Source organism: Crocodylus porosus, unplaced genomic scaffold (assembly GCF_001723895.1).
Source record: "Crocodylus porosus isolate Cpor-Errol unplaced genomic scaffold, CroPor_comp1, whole genome shotgun sequence".
Taxonomy (NCBI): domain Eukaryota; kingdom Metazoa; phylum Chordata; order Crocodylia; family Crocodylidae; genus Crocodylus; species Crocodylus porosus.
Genome location: NW_017728923.1, coordinates 16596067 through 16618005, shown reverse-complemented (window position 1 = coordinate 16618005; position 21939 = coordinate 16596067). Strand labels below are relative to the sequence as shown.

General features: G+C 40.4%; 1 protein-coding gene across 2 annotated transcripts in view; it reads right to left on the bottom strand.

Annotated features, from left to right (window-relative positions):
* The window catches only part of PARN (poly(A)-specific ribonuclease), a 123150-nt gene that overhangs the window by 8391 nt on the left and 92820 nt on the right, over positions 1–21939 (bottom strand). Inside the window, exons 22-23 of one of the 2 annotated variants that reach the window (XM_019540130.1) lie at positions 11564–11753; positions 8612–8629 (exon numbers count right to left, since the gene is read on the bottom strand). In XM_019540130.1, the coding sequence (XP_019395675.1) occupies positions 8612–8629; positions 11564–11753 (208 nt within the window). The remainder of the gene's footprint in view (positions 1–8611; positions 8630–11563; positions 11754–21939) is intronic. The other variant, XM_019540131.1, reaches the window with a different exon arrangement.

The following is a 21939-nucleotide window of genomic DNA, read 5'->3' as shown; positions in this document are numbered from 1 at the left end:
TGTATTCATCTGTTCTTAATAATTCTCATACAAGTAAAATTTTAATGTTATTTCTGACTTAAAAATCACAAGCTTTCTTGAAACAAATGGTAAGAAAATGCATCTCTTCAACCATCTTTTAGAGGAAATTTTATTAAGATTTGGCTTTAAAATGCATTTTTTGCAGCAAATTCAGCTGAACGTCTTGCAATATAAAGTACACTTCTTGGAATATCCAAAAGGCAATATGAAAGCTTGATGCATATGACTAAGCCTCTTGCTCTTCTGCTTTGGAACACAAACACCATTTGCTCTTGTGAATAGCTGGCTTTTCCTTCAGACATTCAGATACAAGCAGCTTTCCTCTGGGATTTGTGACTAATCTTTACATTGAGTCATACCACGGCAACCCTGGATAAAGCTGCTGAAAACTAGTCAGCTAGATGGCCCAAAAAGTAGGATAGAGTTGACTATTTATTGAGTGTATCTATTCCCAATACCATTAAAAGCATGCAACTCAAAGTTTCAGACAAAACTTAAATTAAAGCAAATTTCCAACAAGAGAGTGCAGATACTCCCCAAAACTGAGACCCCAACCATCAAGCTTTTTAAAACCCCTTCTGAAAAATATTTAAAATGAAAAATCCACTTGTGTGGAGAAGTATAAAAACTGAAGAGCTGAATTATAGGGACACCATGCTACAAAAGGGTACTCAGCACACCTAGATCTCTGAAGGGAAGCTGTCCTACTTTCAGTTCTTTTAGGAAGTGATTGCGACCGTCACACAGGACCCTGGAAGATATTTTTTCTGTAGTGCTACAAATGTGTGACACTACAAAATATACAACACTATGGGCAGGCACATCTGTACAGCCCTTTGGCTGGAACGTGATAAAATTTCCCAAAAGGCATGGGAACTATTAGTAACAGCTGATCAAGACTGGAGACCACTGCAGAAGCTACAGGGGCTGATCTATCAGTCTCTAGTCTGGGACTACCTCTTAGTTGTGAACTTTAAAGGGCTTCTGGCACTCTTAAGCATTAATAGCCCTTTCAAGTTGTTAGTGCAACTATCTGCAACCCATTCTGTCACAGTAAGGGCCAGCTGTAGTCAGCTCCTACCACTGTTACAGCCCCACTGATTTTCCACTGGGCCATAATAGGGCCAGGACAGCCTGCATGGTACCCCAGGGAGCAAGCGCTCACTCAGTCAGCCCCCACCCTGTAACCCTTTAAATTTAGACATATTGGCAAGATCTCTGTTTGTATATATAATATCTCTCAGGACAAGGACATTTTCATCTGTTTAATATGTAGCCAAATATCCTGTCCAGAATGTCAAACGTATCAGCATTCCCACACTGAAAAATAGCGGTGGGGGTATTCCAGCTAAAGCTTACTGAATGAGATTTAAAGCACCCCTGCCACCATTTTTCAGCATGGGGATGCTAATTCACATGACACTGGAGTCTGCTGGAATGTGGTAATTACCACAGTTCAGCAGACTCGATTAATCAAGTCTGCTCCAATGTACTGTAATTACACCCTTACTGTACAGTAAGAAGACATCTAAAAGGGTACTGGGGTATAGGTTGTAGCCGTAATGGTCTAAGGACATAGGCGACATAAGGAGAGGATGGGGGGGGCATATGCCCTCCGAGATTGGCTCTTGCTGGCTGGGAAGTGGGGGGCAAAGGACAGTGCCCCCCCCTGGCTGCTAAGAGAAGTGCTGGTGGCACTTCTGGGTTTGACACTGGCAATTAGCTACTGGGGGATTCCCCCCACCCTCAGCTGGCGATTGTCTGCTGGTGTCCCCCCAGGATCAGGAGGCACCAGTTGCCCATGTAGGCAGACAAGGTTCTTTGGGTAAAGCTGATATCTTTTATTAGACCAACTCATACAGCTGGAACATTTTTTCTTTGCAAGCTTTAGGGTACAAATACCCTTCATCAGGCTGAAGAAGGATCAGCAATTGAACTCCAGTGAACTGCACAACATGCTTCTTCAGCCTGTCGAAGGGTATTTGTACCCTAAAGCTTGCAACGAAGAATTTTTCCAACTATTTGGGTTTGTCTACTAAAACATATCAGATTTACCCAAAAAACCTTGTTTTAAAGGGTACAGAAAACTGTACGTACTGTAAATCGCACGTGGTTCTCATATTTTTTCTTATTAAAAAAAAAATCACTAGCTAAATTTAAAAAAAAAGTATTACAACTTGCACATTGGCAAGTCTCAGTTTGAGGAATAGACTACTTCCTCCAGATCACTCCTGGTCAAAGTGGGCAGTTGGTGGAATTTTCAGCCCCTTCAGGGAATGCAGGCTCCAATTTCCCTCTGCCCAAGTTTTTCACCTTCCATTGACCTAGTTAGCCTAGGAGCAAAGCTGAACAAATGAGTGCCAGTGGTATGACTAGCAACATTTGCACTAAAAATCAATTTGATGAATCAACAGGATGTGGTGGATTTTTAGAGCTCTGCATGCCAGAGTAAAAGAACAAAACTCCATCTGACTGCAAGTCATGAACAGACTCAAGTCATTTCAGCTACTGAATAGCAGTAATTCCTTTTAAATGGGTGTGGGAGAGGACAAAGTGGATTAAAGCTCTCTTCCCCCACACACAAGTTTTTCAAGATGCAAGAAACCTGACTTATGCTTTGCAACTCAAGTATTTTTCTTGGTATATACCGACACCCCCAAATTCCTAAACGCTGCTCACATAAACCAAAACAACATGTGCTACCCAGGCATATTAATTTAAACAAGTTACTTTGCTTTTTAGTAAAGTTCACTATTATCTCAGTCCTAATAGTAGGCAAACCCTCATGGATTTTTTCCTTAAACAATGATAAAGGCCTGTGACATTTATTATCCATACTTTTGTAGTACACATCTGTTGCTGAAGTTTATTTTTTTACTGTGACTCCCAATTTCTAAATCAAGTAAATTGTGATGAGGCAGACTATTATTAAGATGAGGAATCAGCACCAGGAATGTATTAACTTTGGCAAGAGAGATTCTATCTTTATTGTACCATTGGGAGAGGGGGGAAAATCACACATCTAAAAACTGTACTTAAAATAATCATATTCATGCAGTGGCAGTCTGGTTGGTAGCAGATACAGCACTGCTGTTGTGGGCAGGAAGCCCAACAGGGAGAACTGCACCCTGGTATGGCATCTTCTCTCATCTTATTGAATCTTTTCCTTTGGTATTGACACTCTTTTTGCCTCATTCCCACCAAGTGATCCAGAAAACCAGTAAAAAAATATTCAGACTAACAATAGGGCAAGACTCAGCCTATTTTCTCATTTTTGTGCTATGGTTTAACATCATTTCGCAAATGAATAGGCTTTAAATGGACTTATTTAAAACAAGCACAAATTGGTAATTTTTGGTAAGCATAGTTTGATGATATTACTTTGTTTTGCATGGCATTTCTCCTTTCCAGGTTATTTATAAATGATTTACAATAAAATACTGCCAAATGCACCAAGTGCACAAGCGCTTGGTGCATTTTTCTACCACCATCTCTTTCTTACCTTTTGTATTAAGATGGGTAAATTTTCCAGAGATAGGCATTAAATTAATAGAATCCCTTTTGTTTGACTTCTAGTAATAATATATGATGTGAAGGCATTTATGTTCAATACAAGTAGCTTGATGCACAACTACCATTAATGGGCATTACATGCAAGATCTTAGGTCTACACAGTTTTGCTTTACAAAGTAACTCCAAGTATGAGTCTTCATATGTCAGCGTCAACAAAAGTCAAGTACTCTAAATACGAACTTATAGGAGAGATGTTCACTATTCATTTGGGATTTTCTTGTGCCACGTTTTTTATGTAATAAGCCAAACAAAAAAAACCAAAGGTCAACATACTGCATAGAGTCAAACCACATTAAATCAAGTTCACATGTTATACAACAAAGTCAATAAATCATATTAAAAGATGTATAATCCAGGTGCTTTTCCAGACTTTCAAAAAATGTTTTCTAAAAAGGGAAGGGCATGTAAAATGCACAATATGGTACTAGCACTAGTTTTATAGCAACTACTTCTTGTAATATAGCTAATTTAAATATGGTTTCAACTGCCAATTTTAGTGCACACATGCAGAAGAGGCACACATGGGAAAAGGTAACTACAAAATATTATTTTCCTTATAGACCTGTTCAATTTCAATTCTAACATTATATCTATCTATAGATAGATATTAAACATATATATGAAAATAAACCCTAGATTTACACTTCATTTGCCAACTTTAAAATTAGGAGCGAGTTCAGGTTTAAATCTTAATTCTACAAAAGGTGCATGTATGAGGGGAAATGTTGACATACAACTGTTACAGAATGGATACCAGCCCAAAAATATTTTTAATTACCTTGAGCCAGATCAGACCTGAAGATAAACCAGGGGTGGACAATTATTTCAGGCAAGCCATCGAGGACCGCATGACAGGCAGCAAGGGGCAGATAAATATTAATTTTCTAAATTTTTTAGGGGCCCCGTAGGCCGGATAGAATGGCTTGGTGGGCCGCATCCGGTCCGCAGGCCACATTTTGCCCACCCCGAGATAAACCTTGCATTAACAAAGTGAAAGCTTCTTTGGGGGGGGTGGGGAATGAAGGCATAGTCAGAGAGCCAAGAACTGTCCATAAATGCTGTATGATAACATGTCAATATTACTTGCACTTCATAAATGAATTCTTCTCCAACTTCACTTAGTGCAGGGGTGGACAAAATGGCCGATCTGGCTGGCAGCTCCATTTCCCATCTGCCCCTGCCTGCATGGCTTGGGCCAGCCTAACTGGAAAGCTCAGGCTGGGGTTGCCATGGAGACCATCTGCAGTCATGCTGGCAGCACATGTAGCAGAGCAGGGCAGGGGGCTGCTCCGCAGACGCTGGGAACTTGCAATGGAGGCAGCTTGCTTTGGAGCCAGGGCAGAGCCGCAATCTGTAGCCTGCATGCTCTGAGCAGGGGCATGCAAGCAGGGGATGGCAGCTCTGCCCTGGTTCCTTGCAGCAGTGACAGCCTGGTCTGAAACTGGGGCAGAGCTGTGATCCCCTGCTTGCATGCTCCTCCCGGAGCATGCAGGCTACAGATCGCAGCTCTGTCCTGGCTCCAGAGCAAACTGCCTCCCTGACAAGTTCCCAGAGGCTCCAGAGCAGTCCCCTGCCTTGCTCTGCAGCTCGTGCTGCCAGCACAGCCGTGGCTGTTCTCCATGGAGCCCCAGCCTAAGTTTTCCCATGCTGGTGCAGTTGGGGTCTTCTTGGAGACTGGCCCAAGTCACGTGGGCAGGGGCAGCTGGGAAAGAGCCCACGGCCAACTGGATTTGGCCCGCAGGCCAGACTTTGCCCATCTCTGACTCAGTGCATCTATTCCATACAAACTCATCTTTTAAGATTCACCGGCAAAATATAATATACTGCACATCTCAGTAGCACTACCAAAGATGTATTAAGCACCGCCATCAACAGTGTGTCAAACTTTGTAGTATTTCAATCAAATCTTGCATGCAAACTCCCATCATTTATAGACTAAGTTTGCCCCAAAACATCTAATCCCCTCAATTCACTTTGATGCGCACACATTTCTCACAAAAGATAAACTAAAATTTATTAGACCAAGTCATTTGTCGATAAGCTATTTTGTCATTTAGAGTGAATTTTAGAACCAGAACAGTTAATATCATCGCTAATATCTAAAGCAGTGGAGACCAACCTCTTTGGCAGGTGAGCCATATATTAGCCCCACATCCTCCCCACTCCAATCCCCTTCCCCAGACCAATTTGCTACTCTGCTTCCTGTCTCCTTCCCGGTGTCCTCTGCCCAATTTGGTGCTTCATTTTGTTTCCTGCCTTATGCCCCATCTACGGATGTGCTGCCTGTCCCCACCCATATTTGCCAAGTGCCACACAGAGGTTGCCTATGCCACTTGCAGCACCAGTGCTGCAGGGTCACCACCCCAATCTAGAGAATACCAGAGTTATGTACTGAGGTTGCAGAAAAATGAAGCCATTCATAATGTAATGGGTCTTTGTAAAATTTAGGCAGAAATACACCAGAACTCAAAGGTACATCTATTTAAACTGTATTTCTTAAACTTCCAAATTATCTCCATCTAAATGCACTTTCTCTAAAGCAGGGGCAGGCAATTATTTCAGGTGGAGGGCCACTTACTGAGTTTTGGCAAGCCATCAAGGGCCGCATGACAGGTAGCCATGGGCAAATAAATATTAATTTTCTAAATTGTTTAGGGGCCCCACAGGCTGGACAGAATGGCCTGGCAGGCTGCGGGTCACATTTTGCCCACCCCTGCTCTAAAGGGTGTAGTAAAAATCAATTTAAAATTTAACATAGTAAGCATCAATGTTCATACTATTATGTTTATAATATCTTCATGCAGGCTTCCTTCAGGTTTCAAGTGTTTGCGCTCCTAAATATGACCTACCATTCTGTAACCTTTGACCTTCACATTATGAACTCCAGAGCTTTGCAACATCAGAAAAAAACTCAAATGTAAATGTGGGAAGATTTGGGAAGTGTATGAAGACCATATGAAGTCTGTTTGATAATGGGTAGGGACCTACCTAAATTGCAGTTTCATGGAAACTGAAATCCAGGGCTGCCTGTGAAATCCATGGGGGAAAAAACCCACACTTAATAAAAACAAGATATACAGGGGGGGAAGGCACCAACTGGCAGGGCAGCAGACAAGATGGCATCTGCCCCTTTGTCCCTCCCCCCAAGCCCTCCCTGTCAATCAGTGCCACGGGGTGGGGCTGCTGTGGAATATCTGTGAAATGGGCTCTTTGTGCTGGGAAAAAGCTGCGAAAATGGCTTTGTGTTGCCGCGAGTTAAGTAGGTCCTTAATAATGGATACTCTGGGTGCATCAAATACAAACTCCATGTCAGAAATGGAACGTAACTGCTTTTCCTTTCTTTTTATCTCCATGTTGAACTGAAATTCCAGTAGCACATGGTTAAAAAGGGAAGTTCAAACTTTGGTGACTGCATATATGCAAAAACACATCCTTGAATAAAGCCAGCTACCTACTGCCTGGGGCAAATCAGTTCTTCAAGTCTATAAGTAGGCAGTGAATCACAGGATGAGGTTGATCTAAGGGTCACCAAAGAAAGTGTCTCAGCTACTGTCTAAAAAAAGAGAGGAGACTTAGAGGAGCAAAAATTACATGATGTGAAGGAAAATTCCAGGATTGTAGAAAGGGAAAAATCATGACTTCTCAGAGGACTCTGGCCTAAGCTGACCTGAATACTGAAGACTATTCAGGAAAGAACATACACACCTGTGTCTGCTCTTCTGTTGAGGTCCATATATTTCTTAAACCAGATAAAGTGAAGAAGGGCTTTGCTTTTAGAATCCTTACAAAATCTGTCTCTTAGAGGACACATGGTAGTTCAAGGAGTCCTACCCAGAAGAATGGAGTTTTGGGAAAGAATTTCTTTACGTTACAACGGGTCTCAAAACAGGTGACCTGGAGGTCCTGTTTCCACAACGGGTCAGTTAGTCAGTGCCTAGGAAGGCCAAAGAATTAAAATACAGTTTGCTTACACCAAAAAATAGTTACAGGCTTAGTTCGTTAAGACTCACAAACAGCCATCTCAGTAGTATCCAGCTGAGGGAGCTGTAGCTGAATCCACAACACATGCAACAAGTGTATTTTACTTGTTTTGCTACATCAAAAAATATTGATTCATAGATTCATAAATGCTAGGGTTGGAAGGGATCTCAACAGATCATAAAGTCTGATTCTTGTCTGGGCAGGAAAGAGTGCTGAGCTCAGATGACCCCAGCCAGATGCCTATCCAGCCTTCTCTTAAAGATCCCCAAGGTTGGGAAGCCAATTCCAAATTCTGGCCACCCTTACCGTAAAGAAGTTCTTCTCCTGATGTCTAGCCTAAATCTGTCCTCTGTCCGTTTGTGATCGCTGTTCTTTGTTACCACAAGAGGTGCCCTGGCGAACAGAGCATCTCCGATTCCTTGTTGTACCCCCCCTAATGAATTTGGAGACAGCCACAAGATCACCTCTCAGCCTTCTCTTGTGGAAGGTTCCTTAGTCATGCATTGATGGAATAAGTAATTTATTCAGATTAAAAGTGTAAGTGTAATCTTTGCCTGATTTTCCTCCCCCTGCCCAATTATTTTCAATTGATATTAAACATCAAGTGTTTTGGTCAGTAGCTACAGCAGTTCATGAGTAGGCCTTTCCATCATAGCACGAATTCATAAATTAGACTGGCATGTTAAAAATAATTCACAATGGCAGAATGCTAATTAGTAATATAACGAAAACCTTTATGTTTCATAAGGGATACTCAACATTTCACAAATGGATAAAGTGGATGGAACAAGGCTTTATCGTAAAGTAAGTGGTTATTCCAGTTGAGTTCCCTAGTACTAAACGATGTGGTAAACTTGTCAATTTATGAAAAAATTGGTGTAGACACATAAAACTATTACAAGAAAGCAGCTCTATTTCTACTCCTGAACACAGCATTCTTGGTACCACCAGGATTTTCACGTAGGAAGGTGTCGAGTCAATCCACTACTCCAACCCAAAATGGTTCATAACATAATATTTTCAACTATATACATACTGGGTCCATCCTGATGGTCTGCAAAGGAAAGACAAAAGAGCAAACTTTGATGTCTAACAAAATGAATAAAAGTTTCAAGAAATTTTGGGGAAGCAGTGGCAATTAGTACTGCTATCCCTGCCCGCTGCCAAATTCCAAGCCCCATAAGACTGGGTCAGGGCCATGCCATACCCCTACTTTCTACACAGCCAGATTGGGTCCTGCTGAGCCCACCCCACACGTTGGATCTGGCCCACCAACTGGATCCAACCCATGGACAGACCAGATCCAGCCCACAGTGCAAAAAGTATGCGTATTGTTGGTGTAGAGCAAGAGGTTCTATTTATTTAGTAAAAAAAACCTTATCTCTTTATGTCCAGTTCTTAAATTAGCACTAATAACTCAATTTGCCCTTACCTTGGAAATGATAAAAAGCAAAACAAAACAATGACATTTTTGTATTGTTTAATTGTTTAGAAATTGTAGTGACCTAGATGTACAACCATCCTTCAGAATCGGGCCTTAAAAGCAGGTAAATGGCTAAGCTTTAAATCAACAGCTCTAGTCCAAAGGGCTGTTTCATCTAATCCTTCAGTCCCCACGGAAATCTCAAGAGTGCTTCAACTCTCTACAGTGTAGATTTTAATTCATATAAGGAACACCTGCCTGAAAAAAAAAAAGGATTAAATCAACTGCATTTAACACACATTTCATGACCAAGCTCTTCTTTCTCTCTCAAACTTTTAAACTCCAAGCATGACAGGGACTATCAAAGTGACACCTGTATTTAGTTATATACATTATATTGTAGATGATTTGCTACATTGAAAAACAAGACCTTTTTAAGCATGTTCTTACTGTACAAGCTGGTTTTACAGTCACAATACACACATTCATAGGAGGCAAGGAGTTTGGAAGCTGCAGGATCGCAATATTCACAGAAAGGAGGAAAGAGTCTAGTAGCTCAAAGTCACCTACAACTACTTTCTGCTTTCCTGCTAAACTGTCAGCCCTACAGTGCCTCAACATTTTTACAAAGTTAGAGAACTCTGAGAAAAAGTAAAGAAGCACCTGTAAGGACAAATATACTCAGATATAACGTTAATTACATTAACACTCAGTCCCCAAAAGACCTCAGACTGCACTGTACAAACACACTGTGAATTTTTTAGATGAGGGAGGCTTTCACAGTCTTAGAAAGAGAAAACAAAGCTGAGAAAGAAAGGCACAGAGGTGAAGGTTAGAGCAACTTGCTGTGCCAGGATTAGAATACAAATCTCTTGACTCAGTGTACTATTTAAGAGCATAATTCATGGCCACACTTAAAACTTCACTAGAAACTCAACCAAAGCCAACAAGGTTTTCCATTATGCTTGTCCACTTCCTCTGAAGCATAAATCTGGTGACTTTTCAATATACAACCTTCCATTATAACTATTCAGCTGGAACTGTCCCAGAGTGTGTATGTTGCCTTATGCTTTCACCATGAAAAAAGTCAGGCATAAAACATCAAAAAGGCACCGATTATAGAATGAGAGTGCAGCAAGTTTCCAACAGAGAGAGGCACTTGAGGGCATGTGTGTGTGCGTGCATATTTGGAAATCTCAAAAAGATCAAATATTAGGAGTCAAGCCATCCCAAATAATGACTGGCACCAAAAGAATGATCTTTAAAGACCTAATATTAATTTTCCCAACTTTTACTATCCCATTTGCCATCAATGCATGTGCAATAGTTTCAGGTGGAAGAGACACCTTTTAGGGCACAGAAATAAATTGTTCCCTTTCCTGGCTGCATAAATGATTCCTCTTAGTCTCTTCTTACCAAGGAGTAGGGTACTACCCTGATCTTTCCTGACTCTTCCCTCCCACTTTGACCTTTCCCTTACATTCTCCCTGGAAGAATGCCTCTAAAATATTGCTGAAAATAAGAATGATTACCATCCAAAAAACCCCACAAACAAACCCCAACATTTACCGTTGTGCCAATTTTCCAATTATTTTTCAGTAAATATTTGTGAAGGTTGCAAACAGCTTTACATGCAAGAATGTCTTTACAACATATTGTTAGCTTCTGGAAACACCCTAATGCAAGAAAAGCTTTTGACACTGAAAATACTTCAAGTGCAATTTTAAATAATCCTAATTTCCTTGAAAAAAATTAAATCAACTATATAAAAATACAAAGCAATTACAATAATTTTTATGTTTTTAAAAATAGCATTTATATCAGCCCAAACAGTTCAAAATAACTTATTTTTACTTTAATTCTCCTTCATTTCTGCTGTCCAAGACCTGTTCTCTAGGATTTAAGCAACATTTCTAATTTCCCCTCATCTCAACTCCCAGGCAGAGAAGCCTCAGGATAGCAGGTATCAGGGACGTTGTGTGTTAATGTCTGAGGCCAAAGCTCTTACACAACCTCTACCTACTTGTCCAGTCCTTAAACGAGAAGAGGAACAAAGCTTCCAAACATATCGGTATGAGTTTTTCCTGCAGGCACCAAAATCCCATGAAGCTTGATCAATTTGTTGGTGAAGCTGCACCCACCTTGGCTGGTGAGTAGGGATTCCTCTTCCCATCGGGTTGAGGAACTGCCATACAATAGCTTTACTCCTTCAAACCAGTCCCTGCAAATCTTAAGTCTACGCACTGCCCTCCCCCTCACCTTGCTCCTATTTTAGGGTCTATAGACACCCTTCATATCATCTCTGCTTTGTTTTAGCCATTAGAACACAAACTCTCTCCAAGTCTATGAACGTGGCTTTAACTGAAAACTGTGGGAAATGGCTGGATTTATGGTCAGCTTCACTTCCATATGCAGACGGTAGAGAAATAGTGACCATCTTGCTTACTCAAGTCATATCAGCTTTAGGCAGCAGCCAATTTAAATAAAGGAAAATATGCATGAAAGCTTTTTTTTCCCCCCATATACTTGCAGCAAAGATAACACTTAATTCTGAAAAAGTCTCACCTGTTAACACAGTAGTACCGACTCTGGGAAATGTATGGTGTGCACTGAGTTTTTAACCGTTTTCTCTCCATCTCCTTCCAGCTATCTTCTGTACATTTTCTTTTTGTTCGTTTCTCTTCATGTTTTTTCTCAACATATTCTGCATAGGTCTGGATCCTATAACTTTCAGCGTACCTGCTGGTGTTTACAGCTATGGGGAAGAAGAGAATTGGACATTATATACACAAGATGACCTTTAAAAAGATAGCCATCTCTCACTGAAAAGAACTTGCTTAAAAAAAAAGGGAATCAGTGAACAGTTTGCTGTCAATATAATGAATTCAAAAGTGCATTGTTAATGGGGAGAAAAATTTGTACCATCTTAATTCACAATTATACCCATGACAAAATATCTGTAGTTACTTATTCCTAGTACTTCCTAAAAATGGGGTCAATTCAATTGAAGAAATTAGTTAATGAGAAAGCAATTCTTCAGTTAAAACCTTCTTCCAAATTGCATGTTGGCAACAAAACACTACGAGTATTTTTTTCCTTTAAGTTTCATTACTTAACCCTGCAGGTTTATTTTGCAATTCTGCCAGGAAAAGACTACATTTGCAAAATGTTTGCCAAAAACTCAGTCTGATTACTGAAAAACAGGTTTGAGTTGCACTTTGTATTACATAAAATAGTCACTGAAGAGACATTCTTAACTAGCACCCACTTGTTCATATGATATCTTTCTACTGTTAAAACACTAAATTAACTAAAACATTGTGTCCTATTTTATGGTGCAGGAATTTCTCAACACACCCAGAATTATGATCACTCTGAAAACCCACTTTCATTGCCTGCCTTCACCCAGCAACAATTTACCAACATTCCTCCAAGTCCCAGAAGCTTTGCAGCTCTCAGCCTTTAATCTGCAAGGCAAGCTCTGGCCTGAGGCCATCACTATAATGGGTGAATCAGCAAAATGAATCGGTTGTCAACTGGTGTCCTCTGCTGTTTCTAGCTTAACTGTCTGAAAGCAAGCTATATATAGAGATATAGATATATCTATAGTGAGAGACAGACAGCGCGCAAGCTTGTGTCATACACTCAACCTATGCATTTGAAATTCAGTGAAGTTTAAAACTAAATCTTGTTACTCCTTTTCCAGACTTTTAGAGGAACAAAGTTGTTCTATTGCAACTCTTTATCCAACTTTCTAGTTTTGGCTGAAATAGGCATTTTATATTACTGTTAGCCAACATACTGAAGGCAGTAATGCCCAACATCATAGTCCAACTTGGGTCAGAATGTGGTGTAAACCAATAGCAGAACTTTTGATTTTTGTCAAGACTGACAAGGGTATCTTACAGAAAGATTTAGCATAACATGCAATTAAATGGCCCATGAGACACATGTAGCATATAAATAATCTAGATAAAGAAAAAGCCTTTTAAAGCCTAATTAGAATACAAAAGCATATGAAGGTTATGCCAGAGACCTCAGGAATAGTTGTATCAGAATTTGATTAATGTAAAGTAGGGAGGTTCTTTATAATAATTTGCAACCATCAGCTATAAAGCTTTTAAAACAGCATTCTTCACCCTGGCATAACCCCCCCATACTTGTCAACAGCAGGGATGGCCAACCTGAAGCATGCATGTCATAGGTGGCCTAGGAATCCTCTTTGTGGCAGACTGGGGAGGCAATAGGCAGCATAGTGATAGACAGAGCAAGGAGAATAAAGCACAGCAGGACACTGAGCAGGGAGCCCAGGGCAGGAACCAGAAACCAAAGCAACATTTCAAGCAGGGAGCAGAAAGCAGAGCAGCCAATCAAAATCAGAGTGCCAGTCAGGGAGGGTGTACGGCTAATTTGTGGCACGCCTACTAAAAAGGTTGGTCTCCACTGCTCTAGAGAGAACCCACTGTGCACTGTCAACCCAAGAAAATCCTCGTGGATTCATTTTTGCAAAGGGCTTGCTCCAATTTGCTGGGTGAAAAGGCTGTTCTCTGCCCCTCATGTATTAAATTTCCCTTACCTTACCAGTTTTAAGTTGCACAGAAAACTAGATCTGCAAGCCATAATTGCAAACATCACACTATGTTATGAAGATCATTTCTAGACCACCGCATCTCACTGGGCAGATTATTTAACAGAATGACTAAGGATGAGCGATCCAGAAGGAATGTGCACAAATACAAAGATTTTCTTTCATCAAGTCACTGCCCTCGTTCAAAACAACATCCTGACAGACAGTGTCACTGATAATACCAAGCATAATAAATACACAAGGTTATTCTACAGCTAAACTACATAAAATGCAAAGTGTGGGTAGAAATACCACTAATGGCATATAGCTTATATTACAATTGCAAAAATGCATCAAAGGTTGCAAAAATCAAGCACTCAAAGTTAGGAAATGTCATAATAAAGGTTATCTGTGAAACCTTAACTTTATCCCTTACATTTGTGCTCTTGTTATTAAAGACTATCACTATTTTAAACACAGAACCCTGCTTCATTTGAACAGAGATTAATTATAAACTATTCAATATATTTGAGCTTTGCTGTTCATTGTGTATACCCTTGGCTTCCCTTAGAGCTGGCTTGAAGAGTATGCAATGAAGACCATTCCTTTCCGTGTAGACCTTTCCACAACACACATCATTACAACATACAGTGCTCCACAAATATTAATAAAAGTCATCTACGCCAGGATCTCAAGCCGCCTTGAGCAAGTACAGAAACTTACAGCAATAATAGTTTGTTATTAACTATGTGGGCCTATTTGCAGGGAATGAGACATGCTGCCAACAGCAGTCACAGATATTTCACGAAATTGGAATGGAGAGATTTGGAAATTTTAGCTTCCATTTCAGGCCCTGCAAGGGAGTGTGTTTTAAGTGGGCAGTTCTGCTACTTTCCCCCAAGCTTCATTCTTTCTGCCATGACTTTCCCATGCTGTCTACATCCCCCACATGTCATCTCTCCCTCACTTCTGGCTCCTTCTCCCAGTCCCATCTCCTTACTCAGCAGTTTTCCCCTCCAGGTTCGCTGTTCATCTCCCAGATTCCCTTATACAGCCAGTTCTAGTTCCCAGTTTCTCCCTGTCGACAGGGAGTTTCCTCTCTCGTGCTTCTGGCCTTTACTTGTTGCCACATGAGGCTGGATAATTTTGCCCCTCTTGCTGCTACATGCGTCAGGGTTTGCTTTCATTTTTTTTTTCATAGATGCTGGAAAGGACCTCAATGGATCATAGAGTTTGAGCCCCTGCCCATGGCAGGAGAAAGTGCAGGGGCGTGCAACTCCCAGCCAGGTGCTTGTCCAGTCTCTTCTTGAAGACCCCCAAGGTAGGGAAGAGCACCCCCTCCCTTGGAAGCCCATTCCAGATTCTGGCAACCCTAACAGTGAGGAAGTTCTTTCTGATGTCCAACCTAAATCTACTCTTATCAGTTTGTGGCCGCGGTTCCTGGTTTTGTTTTGGGTTTGTTTGGGTTTTTTACGTCTTCCTCAGAACCAATGGGTATTGGGGCTGCAATCAAGGCTAGGGATTATAATCATAGTTCATGAAAGAAGAAAGATATTATCAACAACTGTCCCATACCATAAGCTATTTCTATCCTTAATAAAATAATGAGGAAAAATTGCTGAATATCTGGTAAGTGTGCAATTAGCAGTCAGGGTTATAAAAGAATAAATCTTGCTAATTTACCCTTTGACAAGTATAAATTTAGTGGATAAAGGAAAGGAAGCAGATATATTTGTTTTGGCCAAGCATTTGATTGCTCCTTATGAGGTCTTACTTGTAAATTTCTAGTTTTTAGTAATAATACCTATTATGGAATGAAAACTGGGTGAAGGATCAGAGTCTTGTCATTTTTCCTACCCTATCATTTCTCTAGTGCTTAACTTGCTTTTTGCTGCAGCTTTCCCAAAAGAAGCCTGATAACATAACAGCTTATTATTCCATGACAGTCCACAAGGTTTTTGACAATCTTAATTTCACTGCTGTCAAATAAAGTTTAGGAGGCATATGCCCTGGAGCTTTCTACCGACTCAGGGAGATTGTACTGCATCAGTTTACATCTTTATATTGAGGGCTATCCTGGAAGATGGGAGCATGGAGGCAAGAGGCAAATCCCCAGGGTCTGTGCCATGCCTACCCAGAAACTCTGGCAGCTGTGCCACAAACCCTGTGGATTGCAATTGAACCCTCTGGGGATACTCTAGCATAGTGGTGTCAACCATGTCCCAAGGGTCAGAGCCAGCCCTTGAAGCCCTGTTATCTGACCTCCCAGTGCTGTCCCTGAGTCTGAACTGTCCCAGCCAGGCCCAGCAGGCAGGGTCCAGGATGCATTCTGAATGCATCTCCTGCTCTGGTGGCTCCAGCAACTGCACTGCACAAGCCACCTTCCCCAGGTTCTTCCACATGACACACACAGCACCTGTTCCAGCCAGTGCCGGACCAGTGCTGTACATGGTGCCAACAGGCACTACACGCAGCACAGGTCCTGACTGACTGAATCAGGTGCTGCGTGTGGTACAGTCCTAACTAACTGCTGGAAGCACTGAGTACAGTGCTGCTCCCAGAGCAGCCAGAACAGGAGCTCTGGAATCTGCACTACATGGGGCACTTGCCGTGGCTGGACTGCGCCACCCAAGGCTCCCATTCCAGCCATACCGGGACCCACACTGTATACAATGCACCCAGCCCAGCTGCTCCAAGAAGTTTAGATCCTGAAGCAACCGGAATGGGTGCTAGATTCTGCACTGGTGGGGGTAGGAGGGGGGAAGAGAGGGAAGGGGAGAGGAGGGGTCCGGAGTCCATTACCCCAATCAAGTTCATGGTCCAGTTCAAAGTCACTCATCTGGCTCATGAGGAAACTGATACAAGGCAATTAATCCAAATTCTGTTGATTTGTCTAGATCTGTAATAAACCCTTTTTAACTGGCACAGGAAGTAAGTTTTTTTCAAATTTTTATAAATTCCGTTTCAAAATATGGCACCCCTGAAAAAGTAAACTGTCAGGCCAGATCTTTCAAAAGACTGAAATTCTGGAAAGGAGTGAGCTCAACATACTGAGGAGTCTAGTAGGTCAACCTACTATGGTGCTCTTTTCCATGAAGTGGTAAAAGAGCTTGCTTCCAGAAAGTGCGCTAGGCAGATTAATGGAAGAAACTGTCATAGCTGACTCAGATTACTCATTCATTCATTCAAATTATATGCTGCCTCTCTCAATAAAGAATCAGGGCAGTTTAAAGGAATCTTAGATGATCCTTAAAAGTTCTAACGTGCTTAGGTAAAAACACAGTAATCTGGTTTTGCTGAGGAAGTTATACCAGAGCTGTGCAACAACTACATGTTCACTTTAAAAAGGCACTAAAATGTTAACATAATATAGCCATTATTTATGGACATAAAATTCCTTCTATTGACAGATCTATGTAAACCAAAATAGAGATAAAAGGAAATGTCAAAAAAATGCAATAACAAGTTTATTTCTAAATAGGTTCTGGGGAATCATTCAACTAAAAGCTGAAGACTGAGAACCCCCTGAAAACAGAATTCAAATATTTGTTTTATGCAGTCATTTTTGGAAAAGTTTTTTTCCTGTAAATTAAACTTTTAGTCTGTGCTGATAACATGAGCTGATTTACAGCCAGTTGATAAAACTATCTGATCTTAAAAAACAATAAAACATAATACAAAACAGACTGTTGTAATAATTTTACTAATGTATTTATTGATTAATTAAATCCTTCCTCTGCCCATAACACTTAAATATTTGGATTAAGCTCCCTAAAGTATTTTATTGAATATTATCCTTTGAAACTAGGCTTTATTTCTGGTTTTACTATGCTTAGCAACAGCCAACAAAAACAAAAATTAAAAGCTCTATTTTTTTTTTAAATGAAAAAGAAACCTTTTTAAAAGTCTCTTCTGAATTAAGTCCTAAAATTATTTCTCCAGCACTCTGTGTGCTGACTTTTAGGGAGCCAGATAATAAACTAAAACGAATCTGAATCCTTTGAAAATAATACAAATAATTTAAAAATCTCATGTTATCATATCATTCTACTACTATAAATTAAGCCTCCTAAAAGGGCAGGTTTAATTGGCACAAAGGGAAAAGAAAAAAGCAAGACGCTATTGGAGATTAGTCCATAGTACAGTTTGGGACTAGTTTTATCATTGGCAAAACTGAACCAGTAGGGTCTTTAGTGGAATTTTCCCCACTGACAGTCTTCAGTTTAAACATAGGTGACAAACTAGAGAACTTGGATTTTAAATGGACTAATTTAAATTGTTTAGTCTTTATTTAATGCCACTCAATACAGCTCAGAGCATCCCAGGAAAAGAACTAAGTCCCACACTATTACAAGTTGAGAAAGAACACTTTATATTCAAAAGCTTTTCCAAAATATCTCCCCACCACACACGGGATCACAACCAACAAAAACTAGGAAGATTAAGCACTTGTCACTTTAAAAAGAAACTCTCCTGCGAGGAAGTTCAAATCACTAATCACTAGGAAAAAAACAGATCTTAAAATCTAAAAGCTTAGCTAAAAGCTTTCATCTAAGCAAAGTGATTCTGTTAGTCCCCATACAAAACCTGGAATTTGATAAGCTAGTAAGATCGCTTATCCAAGTGCAAAGCCATGGAAAACAAGATCAAGACAACTGTTTGACAAACAATTTACTACACTTACTCTACTTTTACAAAGAATAAGTAAATGTTACGTGAAAACTTTTCTTTTGAACCTACAGCTAGTAACAGAAGGTTACTTTTCCTGATTGCCATGCAATGTGTCATTTTACCAGCGTACTGTCACTGAAACTGTCCCAGCCAGTTCCAAACAGAAATTCAGAAATTCTGTTTTCACTCTGGTAATAAGGACGTTGCAAGCATGTTTCCTATTATGTACATCATGTCTGCTGTCTATTACGTTCATTTATACATAAACAAAACTTCATAAATATCTTCTTTTGTAGAAAGTTCTTAGCTTTTTTTTAGTCTTTAAACTTCGTTTAGGGGGGAAAAGATTCATTTGGTGGCACACGAATTTGCTTTGATAGGAGAAAATTATAAGAAAGAGTGGTGGCTAAGTAACTTCTGCTTATTATCTTGGTACAAACATAATTCCAAAAAAATCATTGCCCTACTTCAGTATTTTAGTAATTTTAAGTAATTAGGGTTAGGGACATATGGCTCTTCTGCTCCTCTTGTAAAAGTTAAAATATTGTCTCCAATCTCACACTGAACCTAATAACAAGAAGTTCCTACTTTACCAACTGCTTTTGGTGAGCTAAAGCAGGGATGGCCAATCTGGCACAGGCAGCTTCTGTGTGTGGCACACAGCAGCAAATAGGGCAGGATGCAAAAGGCAGAGCAGGGAGGACAAGGAATAAAGCAGAAAGCAGAGCAGAAAATCTGCACAGAACAGGAAGCAGAGGATGCAACAGAGAAAGGGAACTGGAACAACACTCAGAGAGGATGCAGGGCTAATTTGTGGCAGACCTGCCAAAAAATGTTGGCCTTCAGGTATTAAATCGGAAATCAATAACATGTAAATTGGTTTAATTAAAAACATTAATAAAAATGAAATTAAAAAAAAGCCTATCAGAGTATTAATAGAAAATGTTAATAGTGATTAGAAAAGGTACACAGTGGTCTGTACTAGGGCCAGCCATAGCAAAGTGAAATAAATTACTACCAAAAAAACTACAAGAGCCCTCTGCTTCTTTAAACAATAAAGGGTTTTCCTAGGTTTTAGACCATTCTGGTAAAAGACCAGCTCACTAACTTTACTGCACTGTTTGAATCCTCACCCATACATTAGGTCTCCTGATCAGAATCTACAGGGTTGACAGGGCACAATAAAGTACAAACTTGAGTCAATATATTCATTTATATTTAAATTGTCATCTGGATGGAAAAGCAAAAACTATTTGTTCCCTTAATGCCATGGTTCAAAGGTTTGAGCTTAACTGAAAATATGAATAAAGATTGACAAAAGTTTGAAAGATAGGAACAATTTTACTTTTTGCCTATGACAAAAACATCAACTCTCTTTCACTGCCTTAGATTTGGAGAATCGGCAATTGGGCCACAGACATAGCTTTAAATGTTTTTCTACATACCTCAAGGTAGCAGGCATGTGAATGCTGCAATGGTGGGGCAGATGGAGTGTCCCACAGGAGTGGGAGTTTGTGGGGCGGGGGACGGATGGCCCCCACATGCTTGGCGATGGACCTGGAAGTGAACCGGAAATACTTTTGGTCCACTTCCAAATCCATTGCTGAGTGTGCAGGGGACCGTCCCAGTCCCCCCGGCTTGGCAATTGGCTGTGGGTGGACCCTAGGTTTTCCCCCCAGACCCAGGAGGCACCAGTTGCCAAGCAGGGTCATGGGTCTCCCACGGACTCCCTGGTGGATCTGGAAGCGGACCGGAAGTGCTTCTGGTCCACTTCTGGGTCAGCCGCTGAGCTCCCTGGGGACTCCTCCATGCTCCTGTGGGATGCTCCATCTGCCCCACCATCTCAGCGTTCACAAGTCGCCTGGTACCTACAAGTATTTAGGAAAAACATTTAAAGCTGCGTCTATGTCCGAATCATCAAACCTCTGAATTGACTCGGAGGGTTCTGATTCAATTCAGAGAGATTAAAGGGTCTCCTGATTAGATTCGGATTTGGAGATTTGGCTGCCAAATCAGGCCGAATCTCTGCCAAATCAAATTGGTGACGGAAACTTTGCACAGCCCTAATGATGAGATGGTCAGTGAAGTAGCAAGAACAAGGAGCTATGGATTGCCTTGGATAGACAAAGACTAACTCAAGGCAAGACATTCTGAACAGATTTCTTCAGAAGAAACATGGGTATAAGAGACAACAGTTTTTCATGGTTGGCTGACAACTCTAGTGCTAATGCCACAAATTTCACCTATCATATCATGTCCTGCAGGCAGGGAAGGAGTTGAAAAAATATCTTGACCACTTACAAAAGCATAAACGGACAAGCATTTTCTACGCATTCCATCCCTATGTGCCCCATGCAGCCACATGAGAAGTGGGCAAGCCACTCCACCTGGAGAAAAAAAAAGGGGGGAAAGCAATACAGATGGCTAATACCAACAGGATTGAGAACAGTCTTTAAAGCTTTCACTTTGTGGTTCATCCTTGCACTTAACATTTTAAATATTCTGAATAGACATGTTTTACGGTAATTTCTACTGTGCAATTCATACTACTGTGTTATTTCAAGATAACTATAAGATTCCAATGACTTGGTTGCACGTTTTTGCTTCTGATTTAGTTTAAAAAATTGGTTGGATTATAAAATACATTGTTGTGTGGCTGCCTGCAGGGAGCCAGAAAGCTCCATATTAAGCTTCTAATAAAGACAGAAAATATCTAAATCATATTAAGCTCATAACACAGGAGTCTTAAGAATGATAGAATAAGAATGAGATTCTCTTGCAATATAACAGAACTGAGAGATATGCTCCCTAGAAATTCTAGTACCAGTTGCATATTACTAGCATCTCAACTGGTGCTGTAGTTTACAGTCTGGCACATGTGCAGCCCTACCACATGGTCTCTTGGAAGTAAGCTTCTCTGACTCAAGCTTGCATGTGCAGAGGCCAAGAGACAGATGCACAACTGTCCCTTGAGTCATGAAATAAGACACGCTTGAAAAAAAGAAGACTGGCAGGACTCCATGATAGCACAGTAGAAATGAGGATCTGTTATATAAAGTTTAAAACCTTCACAAAAAGAAAAACCAAAATACATTTTTCAATATTTAACCTAAGTCAACTTAAAATGATATGTAAAATGAATTTCAATGCAATGAAAAGCAAGACTTTTTAAAAACAAGAACAAAGCCATTTCTGCTGAATTATTAACGCTTCTAATAACATTACCAAATGACAAGTTTCTGCTTGTCTGATGTTTCTTCATATGCTTGTATTATTTAAGTTGTGTGGATAAAAAGTAGCAACTGACTGGTGTAAAATCTAGTCTGATTTTTGACATTTACAGCATTATTCCCTCCCTTCCCCCAAATGTAACACTTAGGTAACTTAAGTTTCCTGACTTACAAGACATCTACCAATCACAATGTAATGTAGGACTACATTTGTATGCTCTTAACATGTACACAAATTTTACTCAGCATAAAAGAAAATATTTGGCTAGATACAGTTTATGCACAGTAAATGAATCTTTAAAATATATTTCTTAAAAACATTACAGACAGTCCTCATACTTACAAGTATGACTAAGGGCACTTATGATCTTTATAAACTGGCACCATGTTTTAGGGTTTCGATGTGGGTTTCAACTGTACGATGCTGGATACAGCTGCATCCAGCTGATAAGTCTGGAAGGGGAGGGAACAGG